General features: G+C 37.9%; 1 protein-coding gene across 2 annotated transcripts; it reads left to right on the top strand.

Moving 5' to 3' along the window:
* On the top strand, nucleotides 1–24705 carry ECT2 (epithelial cell transforming 2). Of its 2 annotated transcripts, XM_010004176.1 has the most exons (24): nucleotides 1–142; nucleotides 1098–1177; nucleotides 1285–1377; nucleotides 2292–2474; nucleotides 3026–3115; nucleotides 4154–4261; nucleotides 5416–5489; nucleotides 5599–5729; nucleotides 6618–6733; nucleotides 6929–6991; nucleotides 7312–7534; nucleotides 8367–8503; nucleotides 9157–9276; nucleotides 10830–10898; nucleotides 11829–11939; nucleotides 12899–12995; nucleotides 13724–13805; nucleotides 14736–14814; nucleotides 14963–15067; nucleotides 16377–16515; nucleotides 17793–17947; nucleotides 19851–19958; nucleotides 21068–21214; nucleotides 24616–24705. In XM_010004176.1, the coding sequence occupies exons 1-24, from the start codon at nucleotides 13–15 to the stop codon at nucleotides 24703–24705; spliced, it is 2730 nt and encodes a 909-aa protein (XP_010002478.1). In that variant the 5' UTR covers nucleotides 1–12. The 2 variants fall into 2 exon arrangements, with proteins under 2 accessions (XP_010002478.1, XP_010002477.1); XM_010004175.1 differs by lacking the exon at nucleotides 1285–1377 and having other exon boundaries at nucleotides 13–142.
* The last annotated feature ends 1024 nt before the right edge of the window (nucleotides 24706–25729 follow it).

Raw genomic sequence — 25729 nt, 5'->3', positions numbered from 1 at the left:
CAAGACGTAACCATGGCTGACAACAGTACACTGGCATCTGAAACTGGGAGGAGCCTCTTGGCTGATTCTTCTGTTCTTGATTCAAAAATCGTAGAAACCTCCAAAGAGAATGTGTTTCCTGGATCTGGTTTGGATGCTGAAGGTAAAGGAAGAAGTTTATTTTAAGACTACTATGTTTTTGTAATGGCTGAACCACAGAATTGTGTGTAGGGTAGCCAAAAGAGTGTTGGCTTGGTATCCTTTCCCCAACAAAGGGACTGTCTTACATTTTTTTAACAAGATGAGTTAAAAATTTGGTCTACAGTAATTAAATCAATGAAGTTTTCTGATTGCTGTGTAGAAAGCTGTTGGTTCCATTTGATGGAATGTGGAATAAATCATTTCAGGTGATATTTTGACACCAGTTTTTGGAAACTACAGCTGCTGTATTCTTCAGGATTGCTGGTAGTCCTTAGAGAGATGAATAGTCTTGAGCTCAAAATTAACTAAATAATAAATCTTGACATTAAAAAACTACTAAAAGGTATTTTTTTGTTTTCCTGCAATGCAGTAACCAGAATCCACTGGCAGTCTTTTGGTGGAAATGATGTGGAGGCAACACTTGTCCCTTGCTCCTAATCCATGGAGAAAGAGAACAAGATATGTAACTTCAGATATTCCTGGGTGAAATTGAGCAGCTACTGGGAAGTAATGAGCCTTGTCAGCCAGGAACAGAAACTAGAAAGACATCAGCTCTCTCTTCCTGCAATTCTTAGTATCTAATTCTGCTAGAAACATTAAGTAACTCATTTGTTGGGTTTTAGTGGGGGTTTTTTAGTTCCATCCTTGCATTTCTCACTTTGAATATGAGGTAGGTGGTCATGAACTGCCGGATCTTGTTTTACCATCTACTAGGAAGTTCAGGCTCTGTGGCTAGTTGAGTATGTCTTCATTAAAGGATAGGCTTCTTGAGGTAACCTTTATTTTCAGGCTTGTTCCTAGTAAGATCCCTTGAAAGGATGCAGGCTGCCTGTGTTCTACACATCATTGCTTGGTTTAGACCTAATGTGGATTTTGCAATTAAAATAAAGATATTATTCTTGTTTCTCTATAAACAGCAGAAATGCCCCAAATTGAAACAAGAGTGGTTTTGGTTCAGGAAGCAGGCAAGAATGAGAAGCTTCTGAAAGCCTTGGAGGTATGTGGGAGTAAGATAAAACATCCATTGCCATTGGAATGCCATGGTGTGCTTTCAGACTCCCAGTAACCAATTTGGTTATGTACTAAAGTTCTCCTCTTCCACAGACCGTTAAGATAATGGAAGTACCAGTTATAAAGATAAAGGAAACTAGTCCTGGTAAATCAGAAGAAAAATTAATAAAAAGTATTATTCATATGGTATGTCATGCAATTGAGCACATGTGATTGCATGCAGCATGTTTACTTCACTGGGACTGAAATGTGCACATGCTTTAATTTCTATTAATTGGACACGATGGTCACAATATATGCTAATGTTTCTGATTCTGTCACTTAAACCTTTTCAAAATTGGCACTTCTTACACTCTCAAATATGGAAATGGTACCTGCAGCTCTTAATTAGTGGTCTTTTCTACCGGGGATAAAAATACCAATGGACACATTAAACTGCATGCTTATATTCTCTCAGTCCATAAGTTTCTGCTATGAACTGACTTCATAATTGGTTAATTTACTTCTTTTGATTGAAAGCTGCATTTAATCTTAAGAAGTGGTCCTCTTATTTGTTGATGTGAAAAACCTAGGAATTAAAATTTGGAAGTGAAGATAGAAATTGGAACAGATAAATGTTTAGACCCCTTAAAAATATCAAGCAGTGAACAAAATTGATATCTGTTCTTTAGATGTTATGCAGCATGGAGTTTGCAGTTGCAAACTGGATGCTACTTATTAGTAGCATCTGGAAGTGCCTTAAGCTGTTTTGACAGTTTGAAATTTAATTTCTTTTGTGCTTTTTTCCTATCTATAAATATTTCCAATATTATACTATCAATGCAAACTGATACATAAGCTACTAAAGTTACTAGTATTCTTATTTTTCAGAAGCAAGCAAGAATTGCTTTTAAGATATTTTTAGGTGCAGTTCATAGCTGTTCTTATGTTAGAGAACAGGGCATCTCATTCAGTTTCCACCAACCCTTCCCCAAATTATCTGTGTCTAAATCTGAATCATACATTTTTCTAATCGTCCAAAATAAAAATTACTTGAATTTTGATGCTAGTGTAACTATGTTGCCTGACTAATACTTTCCCTCTCATCCCTTTTAATCAAGGAAATTAAAGTGCCCTACATAAAGACAGACACCATAGAAGAGCTTGGAGATTCAGATTCCCCAGAATTTGAAACTATCTTTGTTGTGTCAGACTTCCAAGATTGTATCTTTAACAACCTCTGCAAAGCAGACTGCCGTGTCATTGGACCTCCAGTAGTGCTGCACTGTGCACAAAAAGGAGAGGTATGTGCTTTCTGTTGAAACCACCTGAATAGTTCTCTGGTGCAGAGTTCTAAATACTAAGTGTTCAAAATAAAATCTATTTTGCTTTGTCAATTGATCCTTAAATATCATTAGCTTTGAATTAGAAGAAAAGCAAGTTTCTAGTACTATGTTAGAATATTGCATGTATTGGAAAAAGCACAAGTATACAATAGCAAGGTTACAAGTACTCCAGTAGTGGTGGGAGTTGTTGACCCACTAGGTGGGATTGTGCCAGTAGGAAGAGTAGCTTGTAAATGCAGCTCTGGCAGGCACTTTGTATTTCCAAAGGTTGTCACATAGAGGAGATGGACTGGGGAGGAATAAAAGAATGGAGTGCTACCTTGGGGATGCTTGAGGTACTTTATCAGATTGTTGGCAGGTCTGGAGCTGAGGTATAACTGAATACACAGACTTGAACTTGTGCCTGATGCATTTTAATACTAGGAACAATAGTACTGTATGAAACATAATGTTAAAACTTTCATGGAAGCAGTATGCTTTTGACTAATAAGCTTGCTTCTTACTTTCAGCCTTTACCTTTCTCCTGTCGTCCACTGTACTGTGCAAGTATGTTGAACTTGGTACTGTGCTTTACAGGATTCAGAAAAAAAGATGAATTAGTAAGACTTTTTTTCCTTTGGATGGGTAAAGATATGTTAAGCTTATTTTCAAAATACTCTTCTGTTCTATCACCTGTTGACTAACTATCACTAGAGCTTGTATGGGGGGAATGAATTGCTTTGTTTGTTTTGTTCTTGTATTTTCTTGCATGTCCAGATGCAGTGATATTTGAGGATAGGAGTAAAACTTTCCTTGTGCAAGTCCTGTGATGCCATTTTTTTTCACTTTTTTGTTGAATGACATTAAACAGCTGTAATACCATAAGGCATAAAGATTTGTAGACTTAGGCTTCAGGTAAGATGGTAATTACCCAATGGTGTCCTCTTATTTGCACAGAGTCGTGTGCTCAAGTAAAGCTTTATAGTCTTTATCAGAGCATTTGCAGATGTGCTGTCTTGCTGCCTTGCTATCTTGCTATCAGGACTTTAGTCTTGATGTGCCTTGGTATGAAGTGGTTTGATATCTACCTAGCACTTTTCCATGTCAGTGATGCAGTTGGCACTGAAGTTCCCTGTTGGACACCTGGGAATCAAAATACGGTTCCACATCTTCATATGAAAAAAACAAATGAACACAACCAACAAAACAGTGCTAACTATCCCAGTGTTAGGGATAGTTAGGTTTGATCTGCTAGTTTCAAACTGGCCAAACTGCAATGTTCTGTAAATTCTGATAACTGCCCCTTTGGGTAGAATTGACTGTTAGTGAGGAAAACATGCTTTGAATCTGTTGTGTGTGAAAAGCCATTATGTACGATGAGCACAGGAGTGTTGATGGCTTGAGTGGTCTGCCTCAAGCTACACGGCAAGGCTGTATGAAATGTCAAAAAAAAGTTAATAGCTCTTCTGATGTATCATCTCTATCTTCTCCTGTAGGTGTGAACAAGTTATTTTAAGAACAAAACAAACCATTTCTATTCCTAGACATTTAGTGTCACCCTCTGTATCTTGCTTTGTAACCTGTTTTTGTACTGCTCTCACTCTGTGTTCTACGCTTCAAAAGATATGCTGAAAACTTACTTTGTCTTCATTTTGCAGGTTAAGCTAGTGACCTTGGTTCATCATATGGGTGGAATTATTCGAAGGGACTTCAGCTCCAAAGTTACACACCTGGTGGCTAACTCAACACATGGAGACAAATTCAGAGTATGTAAGCTTGAGTTGGTACTTCATGGAAACTTGCAGAATTTGGTTCTTGTAGACTAAGTCTGTAAATTATACTTCAGCTTATAAATTACTTTTTTTTTTTCTCTGTACTAACAACAATAACTTGTAATGGTGAGTTCATTTCTATCTACTGTTGAGCTTTGGCATATTTTTGTTGCTGTTAGAGATCTAAATAATGTAAATTGCCTGAAAGCAGAGTTTTTTTAAATAGACAACTATAGTAAATAACAAGAACCAAAATATTTGTAAAGTACTGATGTTGTCAGTAGCTAAGACACTGAACATTTTTTTCATGAATGAACAAGTGTTTATATACTAACACGCCTGCATTATTTGTTTGTCCAAACACTAGACTTTGAGGTAACTTGCAAAAACCTTTGGTACTCAATTTGTATGCATTATCTTTTAAAAATTAGTTTGAACTTGTTATGTATAGGTGTTCAAATATTGCTGTGTTTTCTTCTTTTTTCTTTTGATAACACCAATGGAGAATCCTTCAGAATTTGTATGTCCAGTTGACAAGTAAATACAAGTTCCTATGTTTTTGTACCATGGGATATAACATAGCAATCCTATGAGAATCCCTTGACTCTCCCTTTTTTGAATTGTTAGTAGGCTGTTGCTTTTTTCCCTAGTCTGTCTCCTCTTCCAGTTGGAAGAGAAGATCTCCTTTCTAACTCTGATCAAACACTCCTTTCTGTCAACTCAAAGGGAAACAGTAGGAAAACTTCACAATCTCTCTCAAACAGTTATGGAAGTTACCTTTGGAATAGTCACTTTCTCTTTGGTAAAAGCAAGCTGGGATATTTGCCTTCATGCTAAGTATGAAAAGCAGAAAAAAGATCCCATATTCCTCTGGAACAGAGTCTTGGTTTTGTGAGTGATGGAGGAAATCAGACTAACAATGGTGCACTTTTGAGTAAGCATCAGAATACCTATTGATCTGATCTCTTGGTCACTGAAGAATGAATACCTTCTAACTCTTGGGAGTTACACTTGGACATAATTCTTGAAGGAATATGTTTACTTTTTGCGGTATCTCTGGAAAAGTAAAAGCAAGGTTATGTACTTTTACCATTGGAAAGACTTAAAAGGAAATACTTGGTTCAAAACGGGCTTTTCCTGTTTTGCAGGTTGCTGTAAGTCTTGGTACTCCTATAGTGAAAGCTGAGTGGATTTATAAGGCTTGGGAGAAGAGAAATGAAATGTAGGTTTTATTTTCCTTCAACCTTCATCTTGCCTTCTGTTCACCCGGAGTGTTGTGAGTTTCTGTTTAAATAGTGACCTTTTTGTTCATCTCTCATTTTTTTTCCCAGTGATTTCTGTGCAGCTGATGATGACTTTAGGAATCAGTTCAAGGTTCCTCCTTTCCAGGATTGCATGTTAAGTTTCCTTGGATTCTCTGATGATGAGAAAGCTAACATGGAAGAAATGACAGAAATGCAAGGTTATTGTTTATGAAAGTTGACTTGTGGAAAGAAGGAGGTTTATAGTTGACAAATACTTCACTGAAGCTGAAATGCTGGATTGTGAATCCTGAAGTATTGATGAAGACTCTTCAGCTTGAAGAGCTGGAAATTGATTTTTATATGTCAATATGCATAGGTCTGGTAGCTGTTGAAGACTTCAAACTTTCTAGGCTGATTTAAGCTAGACAAAAAGAAAAAATTAAAGGATGCTTGAAGATATCCTGGAAATCTTCCTACTTAATGTATATTTTCTGCTTCGGTTTTTGTACTCGGTTTTGTGGTGTGCATCTTTATGTAATTTACAGAAAGCATCTACAATGTTTACAATGTTGATATGAATCATCATTGGTAAAACACTAGATTGGAAGTGTTCAATTTTTTGCGAGTGTAGTACAATCGCATTGACAGTGATGCTGTAACAGATCACAAGTCTCCAGCCTTTTATTGATGGAGTTGTATTTAAGAGACTATAGAATGGGGAATGGAAAGTTTATCTAAAGCTACTTGCAAGATTGTGACACAGGTTTTAGCTTGTGGATATCTTTGAGGTGACAATTGCTAGCTTGATAATCCAAGAAATAAGAAATGCAATATTCTTCTGGGAAGCTTTTAGTGTCAGACAGGTTAAAATGTCCTCTGAGCTCCTTGTGCTCTTGACTTCTCAATGTGTACTTTACTACCTCATGCTACATACTGTTTCCTAAAAAGCTGGCCACTGCTGATATAATCCAAGCCCAACCAGTGCTTAGCTCCTGAAGAGTTAATCTCTTTTTGGCTAATAATAAGTGTCACAGAACTATAAAGTGGGCTACTAATGTCTAACAAGAATATTCTTTGGTCTTGCTAACTTGCCTTTTTTTATCTAGGAGGACATTATTTACCCGTTGGTGATGAAAGGTGTACGCACTTAGTGGTTGAAGAAAGCACAGTAAAAGATCTTCCATTTGAACCTTTAAAAAAACTTTATGTTGTAAAGCAAGAGGTTAGTGCTGACAAATTCTTGAAAGAATAATGCCATATTATCCTTGGCATGTGAGAAACATTTTTTTCAGAATAAGCCACGTGTTTGCATTTAGTATGTGAACTGCCTTACTGTTACGTATATTATTTTGGATATTTTTAACTTGGGGTGAAGCCCTTCCATGTGTTCTTCATGCGTGTTTTCTTTTTCCTTTAGTGGTTCTGGGGAAGCATTCAAATGGATGCCAGAGCTGGAGAGTCCATGTATTTATTTGAGAAGGTATGATGAACTCTTACATAATGTGAGGCATATATTTGGTGGTAGAATTATCATGTGCCTTTAGTATGTGTCTTTAAAGCAACATTAAACATTTAAATCCATTATAAATTTCATATATAGAATACTGATTTGGGAAAGTTTTTTTCTACTTCCCAAAGGTTGAACTTTGTCAAAGAAAATGTTAGTGTGGTTTCCAGTTCAGTTTTCCTTGGCTTCCTTAAGAAGAGTCGTGTTCTGATTTACTTCTACAATTAACTTTGCATTCATTTGAACTGGACACAGTGGGTAAAAACACTAAACTGAACTTCTTTTGACTACAGTCGGAGAGTCCTGGCCTCAAGAAGTCTGTGTCACTGCTTTCTCTCAACACTCCAAACAGCAATCGCAAAAGACGTCGTTTGAAAGAGACCCTGGCACAACTGACCAGAGAAGCAGACATATCACCATTCCCTCCTCGGAAACGGCCCTCAGCTGAACATTCCCTTTCCATTGGCTCCCTGCTGGATATTTCTAATACTCCAGAGTCGAGCATTAACAATGGAGGTATAGCTAAAAACCTTCATTCAGACACACTTGCAATGTTTTAAGAGATCTCTGCATGCAAGTATATCCCATACTATGCACAAGCCTCAGGGAAAGTTGAAAGGTACAATGGTTTGTTGAAGGCTACCCTGAAGGCAATGGGTGGTGGAACTTTCAAAAACTGGGATAGGGTGGTCTTAACAGGTTTTGCTACAGACTTCATTAATTTTGAGCTATATATGTAATGGAAGGATGGTAGGCAGGTGAAAGATAACTTTACGTGGCAAGTGAAAGTAGAAAAAGTGTTCTTGTACATAAGGTATATATAAATAAGGCTGAGCACCTAATCCTCACTTCTTACTAAGCATAATAGGTTTAAGTCATTGATCTAACAGGTTGCCCAGAGAAGTTGTGAAAACCTCATCCCTTGAAGTATTCAAGGGCAGATTGAATGGGGCTCTGAGCAACCTGATGTAGTGGAAAGTGTCCCTGCTAATGGAGGGGGGTTGTAACTAGATGATCTTTAAGGTCCCTTCCAACCCAGACCAGTCTGTGATCTGCCCATAAATGGCTTACTGCTGTCAGAGTAATTTTGAGGAATAGTATGTTACAGCAGTTCTATAATTAGGCTGTACCAAAGAAAGCTATTTTCTTGAAAGAGCTCTGATAACTAGGGAATAACCTACAGAATAGCTGGTTGGTTGTTTTTTTTTTTTTGGGGAAAAAAAAAAGCTCTCTTCCCTTAAAAATTCTGAAGGTGTGTTGTTTTTTTTTTTCCTGTCTTCGAGGGTGAGCTTTTTTTAGGGACTCTGTTGTAATAAAGCTCTGTTTTCTTTTGGGGCTATTTCTTCAGAAACCCCAAAATCCTGTGCGAGGCCTTCCAAAAACTCAACTCCTCTTCCACTAAAGCAGTCTGCAAGATGGCAGGTTGCAAAGGAATTGTATCAGACAGAAAGTAACTACGTTGACATACTAACAACAATCATTCAGGTAAGATGGTTTTAAAGGAAGTAGAGGTCAATTGTAATAAGATAACTAGTGTTTACATCAATTATGTTCAGCCTCTGATCTGCAGTCTTGAAGTCTTGTGTACCTCAAAGGTTCACAAAAAGGTGACAATGTAAACAGTCTCCTGTCATTTTACTGACACATAAATATGCTTAGTGTCTTCTAACAAAAACTGGAAAGTGCATTTTCTAATTAGTGACCTGCAGTGGAATTGCAATTTGTATGGAAATCCTAAGCTTCAGGAAAGTACTCTCTGAATGACTCAGGTTTTTAAGATATTAGTGATTAGAGAGAGATGGCAGGGGAAAACGTTTTTTATAGTTCCAAGAGCAGAATAGCAAATGGCTTACTGAAGTGCTTAGTTTCCAGAAAGTTTGTTTCTGTTGCAGCTGATTATCTACGTATGGGGCTAAGATGTGTGTGAGTAGAAAAGCAGATGAAAGGGGTTATGCTGTAGTAATGTTTCAAACTGAGGGTTTGTACCTTTGAAGCACTCCTCCATAGCCCAGTCTTGCTAAATGGGAACAAAGTCTTGTGATTGTGGCTGCTGGAAGGAAAACACTGTTGCTTTCATAACTGTTTCTAACACAATATGTGGAGGTTGAGAGGGCATTAACTGTTTTTGTCTGCTTCAGTTATTTCAAGTTCCATTGGAGAAGGAAGGACAACTTGGAGGTCCAATTCTTGCACAGGAAGAAATTAAGACCATATTTGGCAGCATTCCAGATATTCTTGATGTGCACACTAAAATCAAGGTGAGCTGCAACTTCTCTGTGACAGGGGGAGCTTTGATAGAGACTTTGAACCTTTTCTGCATGGCTTAAGTTGTATCTGCTGTGTGTGTGTAGATTGATCCTGGTGATCTTCCATACTGTTCAACAAGTGGAATTAGGTGCAAATGCTTTAAGATCTAATACTTATTAATAAATACCTGGAGTCTGATTATTGTAGATGTAACTATTATTGCCATTCATGAGCTAGCTTGTCCTTTTCCCATTTTAATACCTCTTCCTGTAGGAGGTTTTCTGTAACGGATACAAAACTGATCAATAAGGCCAGTGGTATCAAATGGTATCACAAGTGCTTCTGATGTGTATGTTTCTATTAAAGCAGTTAGCAAGGACTCTTGGAAGGAAACCTAAAGCTATGCTATTCAAACAAAATCAAACCAAACCATAATTTAAAAAAAGCATTTTCCTGGGCTTTAGACATGTTCATGTATGATCTCTCCTTAAATGGCTTTGAACCAATTGTCAGAAACACCAACTCATAAAACTGGCTCACAGTTCAACCTCTGAAACAGTTGACCCGGCATGAGGCCTGAATGGAATCCTATTGCCTTGTTTTCTTGAGGCTTTCTCATATGTTTTTGATCTGGAGTGCAAGTGCCTGCCAAAGCAATCTTTGGGTCTCAAGATAGACTATGATGCAAGTCTTGCTCAAATACAAAGTCATAAAATCTCCTTCAGATAATGGCATATGTTTGTTCCTGTCTGCATTTCACAGTAGGCTTTATAAAATATCAGGACTGACTGTAAACCCAGTGGTTTGGGTTTTGGGTGATGACTATTGGGATCCAATCTAGTTAATCATGTTAGGTATTAATTTATGCACACTGAGACAGAGATGAAACCAGAGCATCTGTATCTTGTGTGTCAAGCAGGATTCACTCACAGCATGCAGTGTACACAAAGTAGCTTAGATGTGGTGGTTGTGTTTTCCTTCACCTTTGGTGTAATAAAGATAAGAGAAGTGGCAAAAAACCAATATTAATGGTGAACCCTTTCTACTTCAAATGACCCCTGAATCTTCAGCTGTGATCTCCTGTCCCTGTTATTAGCTAACAGTGAATAAGCTTGATCCTTATCAAGCAAATACAGGCTTAACAGCTTGGTCTCACTTTCCTTGACACCCTGGTGCAGCAAGTGAAGGAAATCTATGCTAGTTCTATTTTAGTCCTGTCTGAAGTCCTTAAAAGTCCTATGCTAGTTGTGCACTCTCAATTAGAATTGCTTCAACTGTGTTCTGTGTATTCCTTTTAATAATCACTTAGGATATGTTCTGTAATGTGTTGGACACTTTGTTGCAGTTGGCTAGTGCTGATGCACTGCTAGGTGCTGCTTGCATTGGTTCAAAACTAGATAATCAGGAAGGCAGGGGTCTCTTGCTTTTAGGATTGCCTGTTTTGTCAGTATCAAACACATAGCTAATTATATGTGTTTGGTAAAGTACTGATCCAATCTTACATGTTTATGCCGTTCATTCTCATCTTACTTTCTCCTCCTCTCCATCCCTGCATGTACTCTAGGAAGACCTGGAAGATCTTATGGTGAATTGGACTGAAAGCAGAAGTATTGGTGATATCATTCTTAAATATGTAAGTTTCTGTTCCTTCTTTTTATGCATTTGAGTTACTCTCTTATCTTACAAATAATCCATTTGTGGGAGCAAGTAAACACAAGTAGTACTGATTGAGAAAGAACACTAACTTGCATCTTTACATTTCCTGTTTAGACTTTTCAGTTGAGTTGGATGATACACCTGAACGAGGGGATAAAATTCCAAATAGATATGGCTTGAGGATTGTAATTTGCAACACTACAGATGTACTTTTTACTCAGATTTTAATAAGGGCTTTTTCTGTAACCATGGCCACTTCCTGCCTCAGATTTATAGGAAATAACTAGGAAAATAACTGTTCTTAGAAACTTCTTGTGTTCTTCCTTCAAGAACTGAAATGTGTAGGTGAATAATGATTCCTTGTTTTCTCAAGTACAGAGTGTGCAGAACAGGAAAGGTAGGTTGGGGACTGCAATGCATTTCAACCTAAGTAGTCTGCCAGGTATCTTGTGCTTTTGCTGACCTGATCACTTTGAGGCAAACTGTTTGGCATTCAAAAGTTTTCAGTGTAAGGTATTGTTTCTAGTGGTTTAATGTCTTTTAAAGGTGATTACAGTAACTGGAGAAAGTACCTGTCTGAAGTTGCCAAAATGTTCACCAAAAGCATCTTGGTGGTTGAGAACCTGCCTTCTACTTGAGCAGCTCAGCAGTTTCTAAGACTGTCACATGTGTACTTGATGATGCTTTTGAGAGCAGTCTGCATTTGATCCGCAGCACTGAAACTTGGCCATTTGGCATGCAAAAATGTCTTAACTTGTTCTGTGACCATGCATGGGTTTACAACACATTTTTTATTCTTCATTATAACGTGCCTTTGAGCAGTTTTTTATGGCTCAGGGCATATGAACATCTCTACAGTGCTGCATAATAACATTGAAAGCAGAGTCCTAATAGTTGTTTCTTTCAGTCAAAAGACTTGCTGAAAACATACCCTCCATTTGTGAATTTCTTCGAAATGAGCAAGGAGACTATTACTAGATGTGAAAAACAAAAGCCAAGGTTTCATGCTTTCCTAAAGGTGAGTGTCTGCAAGAGTAAGTCTTTGGAGAAGAACATGGAGACTATTACTGAATTTTGAAAGCTTGGAGGAATGTGTATGTATCTTGGTGAGACAGAAATAGGAAGGATTTGACTTCAATCCCTCAAGCTCCTCGTAAGACTCTTAGAGGTTCAAGTTCCTTCTTTGTTATAGTTTTCAAGGTAGTTTGTTTATATGAGTTTGTTGCTGGAAAAAAGTGCATTCTGATTATTTTCTCCCAAATGTCTTCTCTTATCTGTAAAGATAACTAGAGGGGTTTCTTTTTATTGGTCCTCCCTCCCTGTGTTTAAAAGGCTTGTATTTCTGAAATAGCTTTTAACTCACTTTTGGCAGATGTGAAGTTCCAGGGAGGTAGAATGTCTCAGCATTTTTGTCACTAATGAATAGGAGCATAACAGTGGAGATCTAACAGGAAGATGATCTTCAAAGAAAGAGTTATCTTGAATATAAGTCGTAAGACTCTTGAGCTCTTCAGGTAAAGGTATATAACTGATTAACAGTGCAGTGTAGCTTTAACTTCAATAACCAACAAGTGTGTCTCAAATAGTGGAGTGATCAAACCGACAGAGTTTGACTCCTATTTTCTGAGGTACCAGGAATTATGTGAAAGTATAGATATCTAAAAGTATTTGGAAATAAGAGAACAGTTTGTCCCCTGTCCCACTCCACATTAGTATTAGCAGCTGGAACAAGGACTGAGGACACAGTTTAAAACTAGACATTATGAGAACACAAGCCTTGTGATAAACACTGCATGGGTTTGAATGTGTTTTGTAACAATCTGTTAATGACTGAGTTTCTGTGAAAAATGATTCTCAAACTTGCTGCAGTGCTAGTTTCAAGGAAGACAGTTTTTTCTCCTTGTTTGTGATTATTTTTTTGGGGGGTGGGTGTGTGTGGAAAAATAAGAATTCTTTCCTTTCTACTCTTTTCCCCAGATAAACCAAGCAAAGCCTGAATGTGGCCGCCAAAGCTTAGCTGAACTCCTTATCCGTCCTGTTCAAAGGCTGCCTAGTGTTGCTCTGCTACTAAATGGTAATCTACAGATGTATTGTTTAATTAGTCTGTTGAAGGTGTTAAAACCAAGATAATGTCTGCTTTTGTCATAATTAGAAGCAGCTTTTCTCATCTAAGCCAAGCCTGATTTAGGGAGTTAATCATGCTTAATGGCAGTCAGCAAGACCAGTTGCTGCAGAAAGCATACTTTCAGCTAAATTTCATTTGTCCATATATTTGTCTGCAGGATAGAAGTGGAGGAAAAATTTGCTCTGACAGCAGTTTTGTCTCTTCAAATACAAATATAATTAAGATTCAAATACAGCCACCATAAACTAGGGAGCAATTTGTGTTCACAAGGCTTAGTTTCATATGTTTCTCCTGGTATCAATCACTTGATGTAATAATCATTAGGTTAATAAAAATACTAATTAAAAAAATTCCACCACCCTTTGCTTCAGCTGAACTTCTGTGCTTGTCTCTGCACTTCAACAAAAGCAGCATGTGGTCTTGTTGGTTTTAAAATAGTTTGAGGGTTTGATTTTGTATTGTAGATGTATTATTTTTTCTTAAGAAGGTGCATGCTCAGCCTACCTTTTCCCCACTTAATCAAGGCTGTTTGGATGCCAGGACAGCCACAATTTATTCAGTCATCTTATCTGGCTTAAGGTTTAAATATTTTAAGTAGTTTAAGTATCTTTGGTATTTCTTTTCAGGCCCTCTTAATATGTGTGGTTTTTGTGTTGATTGGGTTTTTTAAATTGTAGATATTAAGAAACATACGGCAGAAGAGAACCCTGATAAAGTAACTCTAGAGAGAGCTATTGAATCATTAAAGGAAGTGATGACGTAAGTGATGCTTATTCTATGAAACCTTTAGATCTCTCTCTTCCTTCTAAATTGCTCTTACTTAGTGTGCTGTTGCCATAACTTTGGTCTCTGTGTAGGTATACATAAATGTGTGCTCATCAGTCTCCCTTTTGTTACTGTTGTCCCTTTGGCATTCTGTGCCTCCTCTTGAAGGAGTCTGCAGTGTCTCTGCCTAGCATTTCTACCTGAGCCTTTGCTGGCTCCCTGCCTCAGCAGGAAGCTGGACCTCCGGAGACTTCTGTTCCAAAACTTACATCAATCCACTCCCTCTGGAATGGAAGATACATGTTTTGTCTTTAAATCTTACTTTTGTGCATGTATCCACTGAAAGGACAAGCTATTGGTAGAAGATTAGTTTCTTTTCTGGTGCTGTATTAGATATTCTTGGCACCATTCCATGAGTTAATTAGCTTAAAGCTGAAGCTGTTTAGATTTTAAGTCTCACCTCTCTTGAAGTGTAGCATATGGTTCCAGCAATGAGACCTCCAGTATTAATTGGGTAAATGTTTGTCTGATTTTAACATCAACATCTACTTCTAAGTTGTAATTATTCTTGTATTTGCTTCTTGGTGAGCTGCAGTCCTGACTTGGGAGGATAAAATGCAGGCTGTAAAGAGCTGTGTTGGCTTGGTCTCTAGTTCAACATCTTACAGGGTAGGGGAATAATGTATTAACTGAATGGTGTGTGAACTACTGCTAAGATGTTCTAGATCTGAAGTTTTCTACGGGATTAGGGTATATGGTATTTGGATACTTCAGTGAGCAAGTGTGGTTGATTATTTTTTTTTATCTTCCAGTACTGTGGTGTGAACTGTCTTTGTTTACTTCATTATTTTTGTATGTCTTAAATGCAATGTATTCATTTGCTGTTGCTTGATATTGAAGATAAATGTAATATGCTTCCCTCAGACATATTAATGAAGACAAAAGAAAAACAGAGGCTCAAAGGCAGTTCTTTGATGTCGTCTATGAAGTTGATGGATGTCCAGTAAGTAATTTCTCTGATGCTGCAGACCTGTAAAATGTGAGTTAAAATGAGTTCTGGTTTAAACAGATTTCCAGTGTTAAGGTATAAGCAAGAAGTAATTCAGCCCTTGAACTAAATGCCTAATGAGCTTTCTGCTTCTATCCTTTAGGCCAATCTCTTGTCCTCTCACCGAAGCTTAGTTCAACGTTTGGAAACCGTAGCGCTTGGTGACGACCTTTGTGACAGAGGAGAACAGGTCAATGATTGCCTAGAGGTAAGACCATTATAGAACTTCTCATGAACTGAATTAGAAGAGACTTAAGATGACTTATGAATATAAATAAATAAAACTTTTAATCAGAATTCTAAGTAATGAAAAGCTGATAGCTCAACATATGCTGATGTTGCCTTTCCATTAGCTATTGTATAAGCCAACACAAGTAGTTGGTCAAGTCTGGATAGTTGAGAGGTGTTAATGTGGCCCTTAATGTCTTGCAGACAGGTCAAAGATTTAAAAGCAGCTTAGTATGTGAGGAAAGAAATGTTTACCTGAATAGCACTTTGAGTAGCACCAGTGGATAAAAAGGTCCTGGAGTCCTTGGACCAGCAGGACATTTGCCCTTTCAAAGTTTAGTCATATTTAATGTGAGTAAACAGTAGGCCTCTGTGGTAGACCTATCTGTTCCTAGGCTACAAAAAAAAATAATAAAATTCCCATATTAAATGCCTTAGACTAACTGTGTGCTAGGAAGAACTATGAGGGAAAATCAATTTTAGCAGCGTTTTGGAGACTTACATGGAGAAACTGACATTGTAAAGCATACTTTATAAAAGTACTTGTTGCTGCCTATAGCAGTAAAGAACATTGTCTTCTTAGAAGACCAACTCTAAAATAATCCAAAATTAGTGCTGTCTTAAACAGCACTTGGAGACAAAAGCCTATTGCTGTAACTAGTGATGAACTCTTTCTGGGAGTCAAGTTGACTCAGCTTTGTCACTTTTGGCAACATAAGAAAACTAAAAAAGCTTACTAAAGCTTTTTATACAAGATAAAACCAACTGAAAATAGGTTACTTAGCCTGTAAGATACCTCTGTGTTAATGTAAAGTAAAAACTGATAGACAAACCTCCAATGCAAAACCCACTTGATGGCTGCACACACAAGCAACAGCAAGTGGTGGTTCTAGGACATAACTCACCACAGCCTAATTTGGTTCATGCACATTGACACTGTCTTACCTGTTTAAATCTACCCTACCTTGTTGTAGGTTTCAAAAGGCCCTTGCTTGTTATGCCCAATAGAATTGAGGTCTGTAATGCAAAATTACTTCCCCTCTTGTTTTTCTTTACTTTTTAGGGGAGTGTATTGATAGTAAATAACAAGTACTTCTGGGCCACTTGAACTGTGCACAGTGAATAGTGATATAAGTGAGTTCCTTGAAGATTTATGTGGTAGAATATACAGACTAAAATACTTTTTAGATTATTTTTCTGTGCCTTCATGTATACTAAAAAATAGAATAACAAAAGAAACCAAATGTTAATAGACCTTTTAACTTTAACTTCTTTTGTGTTCTATTCAGATTGCAAGGAAACGGCATAAAGTTATTGGTGCTTTCAAGAGTCCTCATGGCCACACAAGGCCTCCTGCATCTCTCAAGCATGTTGTTCTCATGCCTCTCTCCCAGATCAAGAAAGTTCTAGACATCAGGGAGACAGAAGGTGTGTATGCTTTGAAGTGCTGTGGTAGCAGATGAAAACTCTGCTTCAGACTATAAAGGATGAAGGTCTGCTGTTGTGGGATAGAATGCTAAGGTATTTGTTGTATGGTAGGCCAGGTATGTGAGTGACTTTTGTATGAGCTTCTCTTTGAAGCTCTGTATGAGCTTGAGAGTTCCTTGCATTGACACCTTCTGGCTTTTCAAGAATCACTGCTGAATTTGGCAGAACTACTGGGTGGTATTGGGGTATGCCAACCACATGGCAGTGTGAGTTAAACAGGAGTACAACTGACAGATCAGGATTTACAATATAAAAACAAAACAAACCTCAGTCCAGAGCATTAGACTGACCAGGGACAAATGCTGTTGTGGCGAAACCAGATCCTCATTTAACTGGTGATTATGATGCTCAGGAGGAGCTGTGTTCAACATCTTAAAAGGAGGATTTAGATGACAATTTCCGTGGCTGTTCTGCCAAACTGAGACTCTAGGGGTTTCACTGAAGTAATTCATCCCTACAGTAGAACTGCTGCTACAATACTATTCCAGCCTTGGTGTTGACTTCCAAAGAAGACTAGTCAGACTAGTTTCTGTAAGCATATCTTTTTAATATCTGTGAAGAACTTAAGTACACAAATGCACAAATCTTGGATGAAGACTTATCTACACTATCCCATAGGTCTACTTTTCCAGTGCTGCTTTTCTAAATTGGTGGTAGTTTTTCTCTTTCATTCTCTCTCAACTGTGTTTAGTATGCTTCAGCTGTATCTGCTATAAAAGAGTATCAGCACTGGATTAATTTTCTGCTATCAAGTGAGCAATTTTTGTGAAGCTTAAACAGTAAAACTGTTGTAACTTGACTATCTTAATGTGTCATGTATAGCACTGATGTCTTTGTTGCTTTTTCTTGCTTTACAAAATAGAATAAATGTTTTTCCTTATTCTCTGTTGATAAAGAAGTGATCTGTCCAACAATTAATGAGTTAAAGAATAATATTGATAATTACTGCTATATTTAGTAAAGACTAATAAACAACTGTTGCATGAGCAGCTGATTGCAGCCTCTGGATGAAGGATGCAGACGGAACTCTGTGCTTTTGCAAGTGATGCAACAGCTATTGTGTCAGTAAAGATAAAACCCTTGCAACAAATCATGTTGTTCCTAACTCTAGTTCCTGGCAGAGGGAGTGTTAACTCTTTTGAAGGTTCTTCCCTGAATTATATGAAAAAAATATTATTCTTTGTCTTAATTCCATGCCCTTTTTTTATGAACTGTAGATTGCCATAAAGCTTTTGCCTTAGTTGTGCGGCCACCTACAGAACTCAACAACAAGCTGCTCAGTTTCCAGATGACAACTGAAGAACCTCCTAAAGAAGACTGGTTGAAGATGTTGTGTCGGCAGGTGGCTAACACTATTTGTAAAGCAGATGCAGTAAGTACCATGGAACCATATTGTTGCTTGGAAATATTTCTCACTTTTTGGCTTGAAGCACGTGAAGCTAAAGAGCTTCTTAATAATGGACATGCTTAAGGAGAAGTAGAGCAGAAACCATTTGTACTAGCATGCCTGCAAGTGAGTGGTTGAAAGGTGGAAAAGGAAACAGCCTGGAAGTTAGCTTCTACCCAAGCTAAGTAGTACTTAAAAATCAAGAATCATGCCCTTCCCCGTCACAAATTAATAATAAATAATTAAAACTCTGCACTGCAGATCTAAACAGAATTGTCTTCAGCTTGCTTCTTGCAGTTATTTTTCAGTTTGTAATCCCAGTATTATGAATCATATGTTTTGCTTTAACTTGTGTTGGGTTGAATTCTTTGTTCTGCACATATGCACAGGCACCAAAATGTAACAGACATAAAATAACGTCCTCCTGTTGACAGAAGCTGCAACCTTAAAACAAGAAGAAATAAAGAAAACCATGAAATAAAAGATGCACTGGCTTCCTCATGTTTTTTAAAGTTCAATGTGTGGGCTTTCCACAGTCAAAGCTACTAACTTGAAGAGTAGGTCCTCTCCAAATAGGACAAGAGACTTTCAGCTGATTTTTTAATTATGTAAGACTGTAGGTGTATCAGTCATCCAAATTTGCTGAAAATATGTGCAGTACATATAGCTGAAACAACCTGGGCTTAAGCTAGGAAGGTGTTATTCTGCATTGTACTCTGATGTACAATATTTAGATGTCTGTGATTTTTAAAGACATGCTTGTTTCTGGAAAGGTAGTTAAGTAAACAAAATAGCATCTTAGTTTTATTTTGTTTGTCGTGATATCAAGGGATTTACCAGTAAGAGACATTGCTTTGTGTTTTTCCTTTTTAGATACTGAGTAGGAAAAGTACTGATTCAGAAGTGTTACTTAAATCTATCACCTCTCTTCAGTCTCTTGTGTTGCATAAAACACAAAGGGATGCAAAAATGTTGGGGTGTTCAACAGAAACTAAATACGTAAAAAATTTATTATTCCCTCTTGTCCCAGGACCTTTGGAATCACATGCTGACAAACTATAACCTACTACGCTGAGTTCCACTAGGTGAAACTTCTGTAACTACTGCTTTGTGCCAGCTATAATACCTTGCTGATTTAAATATCAAATTTAGCTTCAGTTTAAGCACACTTTCCCTCATTTTGAACTGTCATGTGAGACTGAGCCTAAACATTGCCACGTGGTGGCAGTAAAGACTTTACTCTTTGTTAGACACTAAGAATACAGCTGGCTGGCTGGTGTTTTATGTTTTTTGAATTTTTGTAGGTAAACTCTTGTTCTCAAAATAAAAACCTAAAGCAACAAAACCAAAACAAACAAACCCAGCAACTTCCCACTCCCATGCATGCCCCCTGCCAAGGTTTGTAAGTAGCTACCCAGAGATTGCACATGATAGACCTGAAGAATGAGGCATGGAAAAAACCCCAAACTTGTGGCTATTCTGAAACATCTGTTTGGCCTAAAGTCTTAGCCCCAGCTGTCAAACATTAAGACTTTCATGATTTCACTTTGAAAGAGTGCTAAATGTGTCAGTAAAACAAGGGGGTATAGATGTTGTGAAACTTTCTGGGTGTACTGCAGAACTGCTGCCCTTCCTTTGGTCAGCCCTGAACTTGAAACTAAATCAGACATACTAAATGTAAAACTAGTGATGAAGTGGTTTCATAACGTGATTGTACCAGCAGTTAATTTAATGAAATGGCATGAAAGCAAATAGCTTCCTGATTGTATATTAAGAGTTAAAAATGGAGGAATATGGCAATTAAAACCTCTAAATCTGACCTAATGAATGAGTGATATTTTAACAAGTGTTGATGTTTGACCATTATTAAGACTATTTTTGTCTACAGGAAAATCTCATTTATACTGCTGATCCTGATTCTGTTGAAGTAAACACTAAAGATATGGACAGTACTTTAAGCAGAGCATCCAGGGCAATAAAGAAAACATCAAAAAAGGTAAGATACTATGAAGGTAGTACTTACAGTAAACCCCACTTAAGTCATGGGATTGTGCAAGTATTCTTGCTTTGGGTAGCACTCTAGGAGTGACAGGAAAAACTTAATCTGGACTGGAACTTGTAAGTATAAGCTCCTTAAAGGAAGATGGGGAGTATTCGAGGTTTTGACTGAGTAGTTGTGGAATATCTGTATATAGTCTTAAGTATTATGACCATAAATATTATGTAATCATTTTTGAGTCTGTTATGGACCTTAGTCTACTTTATGTTTGGAGTCTTTTAAATATATTACAAAAAACCCCAAACAACACCAACCCTCATCTCTAACTGTTTTTAGCACATTGAATGGAGTTTTAAAGCTGCATGCAGTTATGTAAAGTACGTTCAAAAGTAGGATGGGTGTAGAATGTGTCCTGGTAATCAAATAGACTTTGAAATAGCAAGGAAGTAGGTGCTGAATGCTGGTGTCTGCCTGTATATGGTTTCCTTTGTGCATGGCTTAGCTGCTCTTGACTGTCTGACTAAGGAGCTGTGCTCTCTCCTGCCTGGAGGAGCTGGCTGGGAGGCAGGAGGGTGGCTGCCTGTCTGCTCTGTCCTGGGGGCTGTGCTCTGGGTTTGGGTCTGGCAAAGTTTGTGGCATGGAGGAAAGGAGCAAGGAGGAATCTTCCCCGTTCTCACAGCCTTGCAGCAGGCTCAGTATGTTCACAATAACACGGTTTCTTGGAGAAAACTGTAGAGGCTGCTGTAGTTTGGAATCTGCTGAAGACTAAATTGACAGCAACCTAAAGGCAAGGCACCTGACTTTGCAGAACCCAAGGGATGTGGGGAAGCTTAGTTGACTGACTAGACCTTGCTACATCTCTGCCTTCCTTCTCCCACCTTGCCTGTCTTGCTGTTTTCATACTTGGCCTGATGAGAGCAGGAGTGTTGGGAAACCTTAAGAATCAGATCACCCTGTGGGTGGGTGTGTTTGGCTAGTTTTGACAGAGCTGTATTAACACTTGGCACACATCCTACAGGTGTCCAGCGTTTGAATGGTAGCCTGTATTGTACTGCTTACAACCTGATTTTTTTGGTGAATGTATAACTGCTTGTCAAACTTCTCAGGTCACAAGAGCATTTTCCTTCTCAAAAACACCAAAGAGAGCTCTTCGAAGGGCTTTAATGTCACACAGTGCAACAGAAGGAAGAAGTCCCAGCTCAGCTAAGGAGGGTTACATGGGCAGCCGGCTGCCTAGCACGTCCTCATTAGCGGTAAGTCATCTGGCTCTGCAGACCAAATAAGGAACCTTCTTAAGATCACAGTTAATTTAATGTCTGGTGCTGATCTTGCTTTAACAATTTCAAAATCCACAGTGGAAAAATGTATTTTTAACTGCATTCATGGATGTGTTATTTTCTGAGCAAGAGTTTAATGAGAAGGCTTACTTGCTGAGAATGCAGAAAAATCAGCTGTATGTTCTAGAAACTGGAAGTTGCCTTGTACAGTTAAGTTGGGAAAAAAGCCCTCTTTTGCCAGAGATGCATCCTTTTCAGAGAGAGTGAGAAACTTCCAATACAGCGTTTTATCTGTTTATGCTTTTGATTTTGGACCATGTGTACAGAAGTGGTGTACAACCTGGACTAGTATGGTGAAAGTAGTGAGATGACAGAACTCCTGTGAAACAAACTAAGGAGGAAAGGTACAGAAGTAGAGGGGCTGCAGCCTGAGAGCTTTTAGAAATATAAGAGAATTATCTCCTTACACATGTATAAGAAAACCTGGGTAAATATATTGTTCTACATACTACAAGTCTTCTGCTATGCCTGGCTACCTACTACAGTTCTCTACTACTACATTAGGTCAAACTCTTTTTCCTAGTAGGGCTAGTAAAGCAGCCTAGATTTGGAGGATTTTTATTGTATTTGCTTTTATTCTACTGTTTAAGTCTATATGCTGAGTAAACATCTACTTTGAAGTCTGTAGTTTGTAGCACAGAGGGCCAAGAACAGGATTTCCTGTGTAACTTTCTACTACTGCCTGGTATGTCAGCACCTCAGTATAGAGATACCAGTATATTTAAGTGACCCTTACATTGTACAGCGTACAGGTATTGCCATGCTCTCCCACATAAGATGGGCATGAGAAAATACTGATTAATAAGGGAAGAAGTATCACAGCAAACTCCCTTGCTTTAGAGGAAATGAAAAAAATAGTGTAGCTATAAAGCCCATTTCTCTGTAGATTCCTTCAATTATGATTGCTCCAACAATTGTTCTTGAATTCCAATACATTCTCTTTACTTTTATACAGCACTGTGTGTCATTCCTCGTGGAAATCAAGTCAAGCACTTTTCTCTCTTTGCCTACCCCATACAAAAATACTCAGCAAACTCCCTTGCTTTAGAGGAAATGAAAAAAATAGTGTAGCTATAAAGCCCATTTCTCTGTAGATTCCTTCAATTATGATTGCTCCAACAATTGTTCTTGAATTCCAATACATTCTCTTTACTTTTATACAGCACTGTGTGTCATTCCTCGTGGAAATCAAGTCAAGCACTTTTCTCTCTTTGCCTACCCCATACAAAAATACTTTTTTTTTTTTTCATGACATGATAGGAACTTAAAACTGTTTCCCTATTCAGGTTCTTCCCAGAATATTTGGACCTCTGAAATAGTAAGCTGCAGTTGGGCAGCAGATCATATTTGTGTGTGATGTCATGTGTTTTTTAACTAATCCCATATGCTACTCAACTCGCATAAAGCCTTTTTGTTGAATCATAAGGTTGAGGAGAAAAAGAGGTTTGGAACTGCAGTCAAGTGCAGTTCTTGAGTAGAAAAACTGTAGCTGCAGGAAAACTTTCTTGAGTCCATGAAGGGAGTCAAAGCTGTTGTTCAGACATAGTGTTTTATTTACAGAAAATCCTGGCTTGTGCTTATATGGGGTTTGTTTGGTGTAGGAAAACTATAGAGTGAGAATATCAATGAAGCTTGGTGGTTTAGTTTTTTCTTGTTTGGACTAACTCTTGAAACTCCTTCCTAATTGTAGATTGCTCGTTCATCTTCTACGTGCAGCTTAAATGCATCTGCCAAACATGGTGTTAATGTTCATCGCTCCAATTCTGTGGATTGGAACTCTCAAAATTCCAGGCCTCGACCTGTGCTGTGTCCTGGCTCTGCCAATATTCATTTTTCAAATGCTATAGAAGAAAAAACCTCTTCCAACTTGGAAAGCCTAAATGGTCATGCCTTGGACAGACCATGTCCTATTCCTAATATTACTACCAATTGTTGTGATGTTGGAGATAATAACCAGTGTGGTGCTGAAAAGATCTGTACATCCAGTCCTGCCTGTTAATGCCCATCTTGTGTGAAGTGAGCAGAAAAGTCTTGATTCCTCTGAGCAGTATAACTGTGTGAGACCCTGGATTCCATAAAGTGCTTTGAATGGTGTTGGGTTTTTCTTTGACACATTGCAATGCACGGGGTTGGAGTCAGCACTCACATGTGCTATAGTTCTATTTCTGGTTCTGGGTGCAAAGTTAATTCTTTCACACATCCTTCTAACTTGAATTTTTCTGTGGTTTTTTTCTTAATTTCTATACAATTTAATTACTTGTTTTTGTTCAGTTGTCCAAGTGGCAGCACGGCTCACTGACCAGAGTTCCAAGTACTATAATTGGTTGCAGGGAAGTCTTAAGCAGCTAAAACTTCACCTGTGGTTTTAAGTTTTTGTTCCCCTATCTCTAAATAGAAAATTATCCTGTATAAGATTCTTTAGAGTAATAAGAGCTGCTATATAAGAGGAATTTAGGGTTTCATTTTCAAATATTGCCCATGACTGCAAATATAACACATGCCATAAACAGGGATTAGACTTCATAGTGAAGTGGTATGTCCTTACCTGCTCAGAATACCCCTATTTAAAAGATTATAGAAGCATGCAGGTGAAGCAAGCTGCCTGACTACCATGACCTCTTTATATACTGGAAAGGTTGGCTGTGATGAGACTTGATATTCTTTTTACTGATCCAAAGAGGTTAACTTTTAGTGCTACATCCTGGTGTGTTGGTTTCACTGTAATTTGCAGCCTCAGAAGCAGCCTGTGCTCCCAGCACCAGACCAGTCGGCTTTTTGCCTACTTTGTGCCCATCCAGGCACAGCTAAAAAAAGCTCTGACAAATCATGATGTCTAGTGCTTCTGTAACCAAGAAGGCCTGTGTTCAGCATCTATTCTGGGATTCAAAGCTAATAACACAGAAATTTGTAGGATCTGAGGGCAGCTCTGTTTCTCTAACATTATCATAATGTATCTTGCTTTGACTTTGGAGGGAGATTATTATTGCAGAAGTGATGCAAGATGTACACTAATACTTGGTTAACAGCTGCTGATCAGAAACATTCTAGTATTCTGAATCTCTCAAAGCTAGGAACAAAGAGAATCCTTCTGCATTTTTAAAAATATATTTGTTCTAGTGAAAAAGTTTATGCTTTTTAACTTTGTTCAGAATCTAGACATGCTGAATCATTAATTTTAAAAGCTGCCAACTTTAGATGTCTTCCATACTGTTGCATTCCTTATATACCAAGGCTGAGAAAGGATGACTGCACTATTGACATTAACTAATAAATTATAAAATACCTCTTTTTTTTTTTTTTTTTTTCTTCCCCAACAGGGTATTCCTTCTCCTTCCTTGGTCAGTCTTCCCTCCATCTTTGAAAAAAGGAGTCACACGTTAAGTCGATCAACAACCCACTTGATCTGAAGCAGGATTAAAAGACAATACTCTGTTGTAGTGACTGACAAGCAGCTGGCTGTTCGAATGACCTGTTACTGACATTAATGGTACCTTAGTCATTAGCACTTAGCAATGATTAGCAAAATGTTAGATAACACTAAGTTAATCACCAGGGGTTTTTAGTTCTCTTGAAGCAGATCAGCTAATCAGTGTAACAAGTAACTTGGTCTTCATTTAAGGCACAGTATTCCCTTCTACAAGCTTATTTTCTCTCCCAACATAGTAGAAGCATTTTCTTCTATGGAAATCGTCCCCTCTAGGCAATAAACTAGCTTGTCAGATTTGGAAATGAAGATGATGTTCACAGAACTTACTGCTAGTTTGGATAACTCATATGCTTCCTTGACTTCATCAACTGCCAGAGCACTCTAAATTGTTGATTTCTTAAATGGGCATGCATTTTGGAATAACTGACCTTTCAAGTATGATAGTTAACCTGTTGTACAGCTGCTTATTCTGGATGTTTTATAAATATAGTTGTTTGTAAAGAAATAGAATTTAGTTTCTGTGATGATGGGCTACTGCATCCTCACTGTAACACAGTGGAGTGTTATGTGGGTGTATTTGAGTAATAAGTGTAAAGGCTGTGACTAACTTTGACCACCAAAAATGATCAATTGAATTCCTTGAATTTCTTTGAAGTGGAAGTCTGAGGAAAATTAATTACATTTGCCATTAGTAGGGCTGTTAAACCCCCAAGCCCCACACTTTCCACATACTTGGTTAACAAACCATTATTTAATATATGATATTATTGATGTGACATAATTTGAGGGCCAAATGTTGATGTGTCAGACTTCAAGTGGAGTATTCCTAAGGCTTTTACCTGGCTTTTTCATGTATTTATGACTTCCTTTGAAACTGTATGTTCTTCTTTCACCCCCTTTGAGCAGTTAGTATGATGCAATGCTATCTCAGGAACTGTCTAAATATGTATATTTCTGCATTTCATTACTGGTTCAACTGTCTGTATTAGCAGTTCTCAACTTCT

Source organism: Chaetura pelagica, unplaced genomic scaffold (genome assembly GCF_000747805.2).
Source record: "Chaetura pelagica isolate M959 unplaced genomic scaffold, ChaPel_1.0 scaffold648, whole genome shotgun sequence".
Classification (NCBI taxonomy): domain Eukaryota; kingdom Metazoa; phylum Chordata; class Aves; order Apodiformes; family Apodidae; genus Chaetura; species Chaetura pelagica.
The sequence above is the reverse complement of the archived record's forward strand: the minus strand, read 5'-3'. Positions and strand labels throughout refer to the sequence as shown.

Coding starts and splice junctions, on each gene's coding strand:
- ECT2 (XM_010004176.1), top strand. CDS start 13: ATGGCTGACAACAGTACACTGGCATCTGAAACTGGGAGGAGCCTCTTG. Junction 143..1,097: donor ATCTGGTTTGGATGCTGAAG/GTAAAGGAAGAA, acceptor CTCTATAAACAG/CAGAAATGCCCCAAATTGAA. Junction 16,516..17,792: donor AGACATCAGGGAGACAGAAG/GTGTGTATGCTT, acceptor TATGAACTGTAG/ATTGCCATAAAGCTTTTGCC.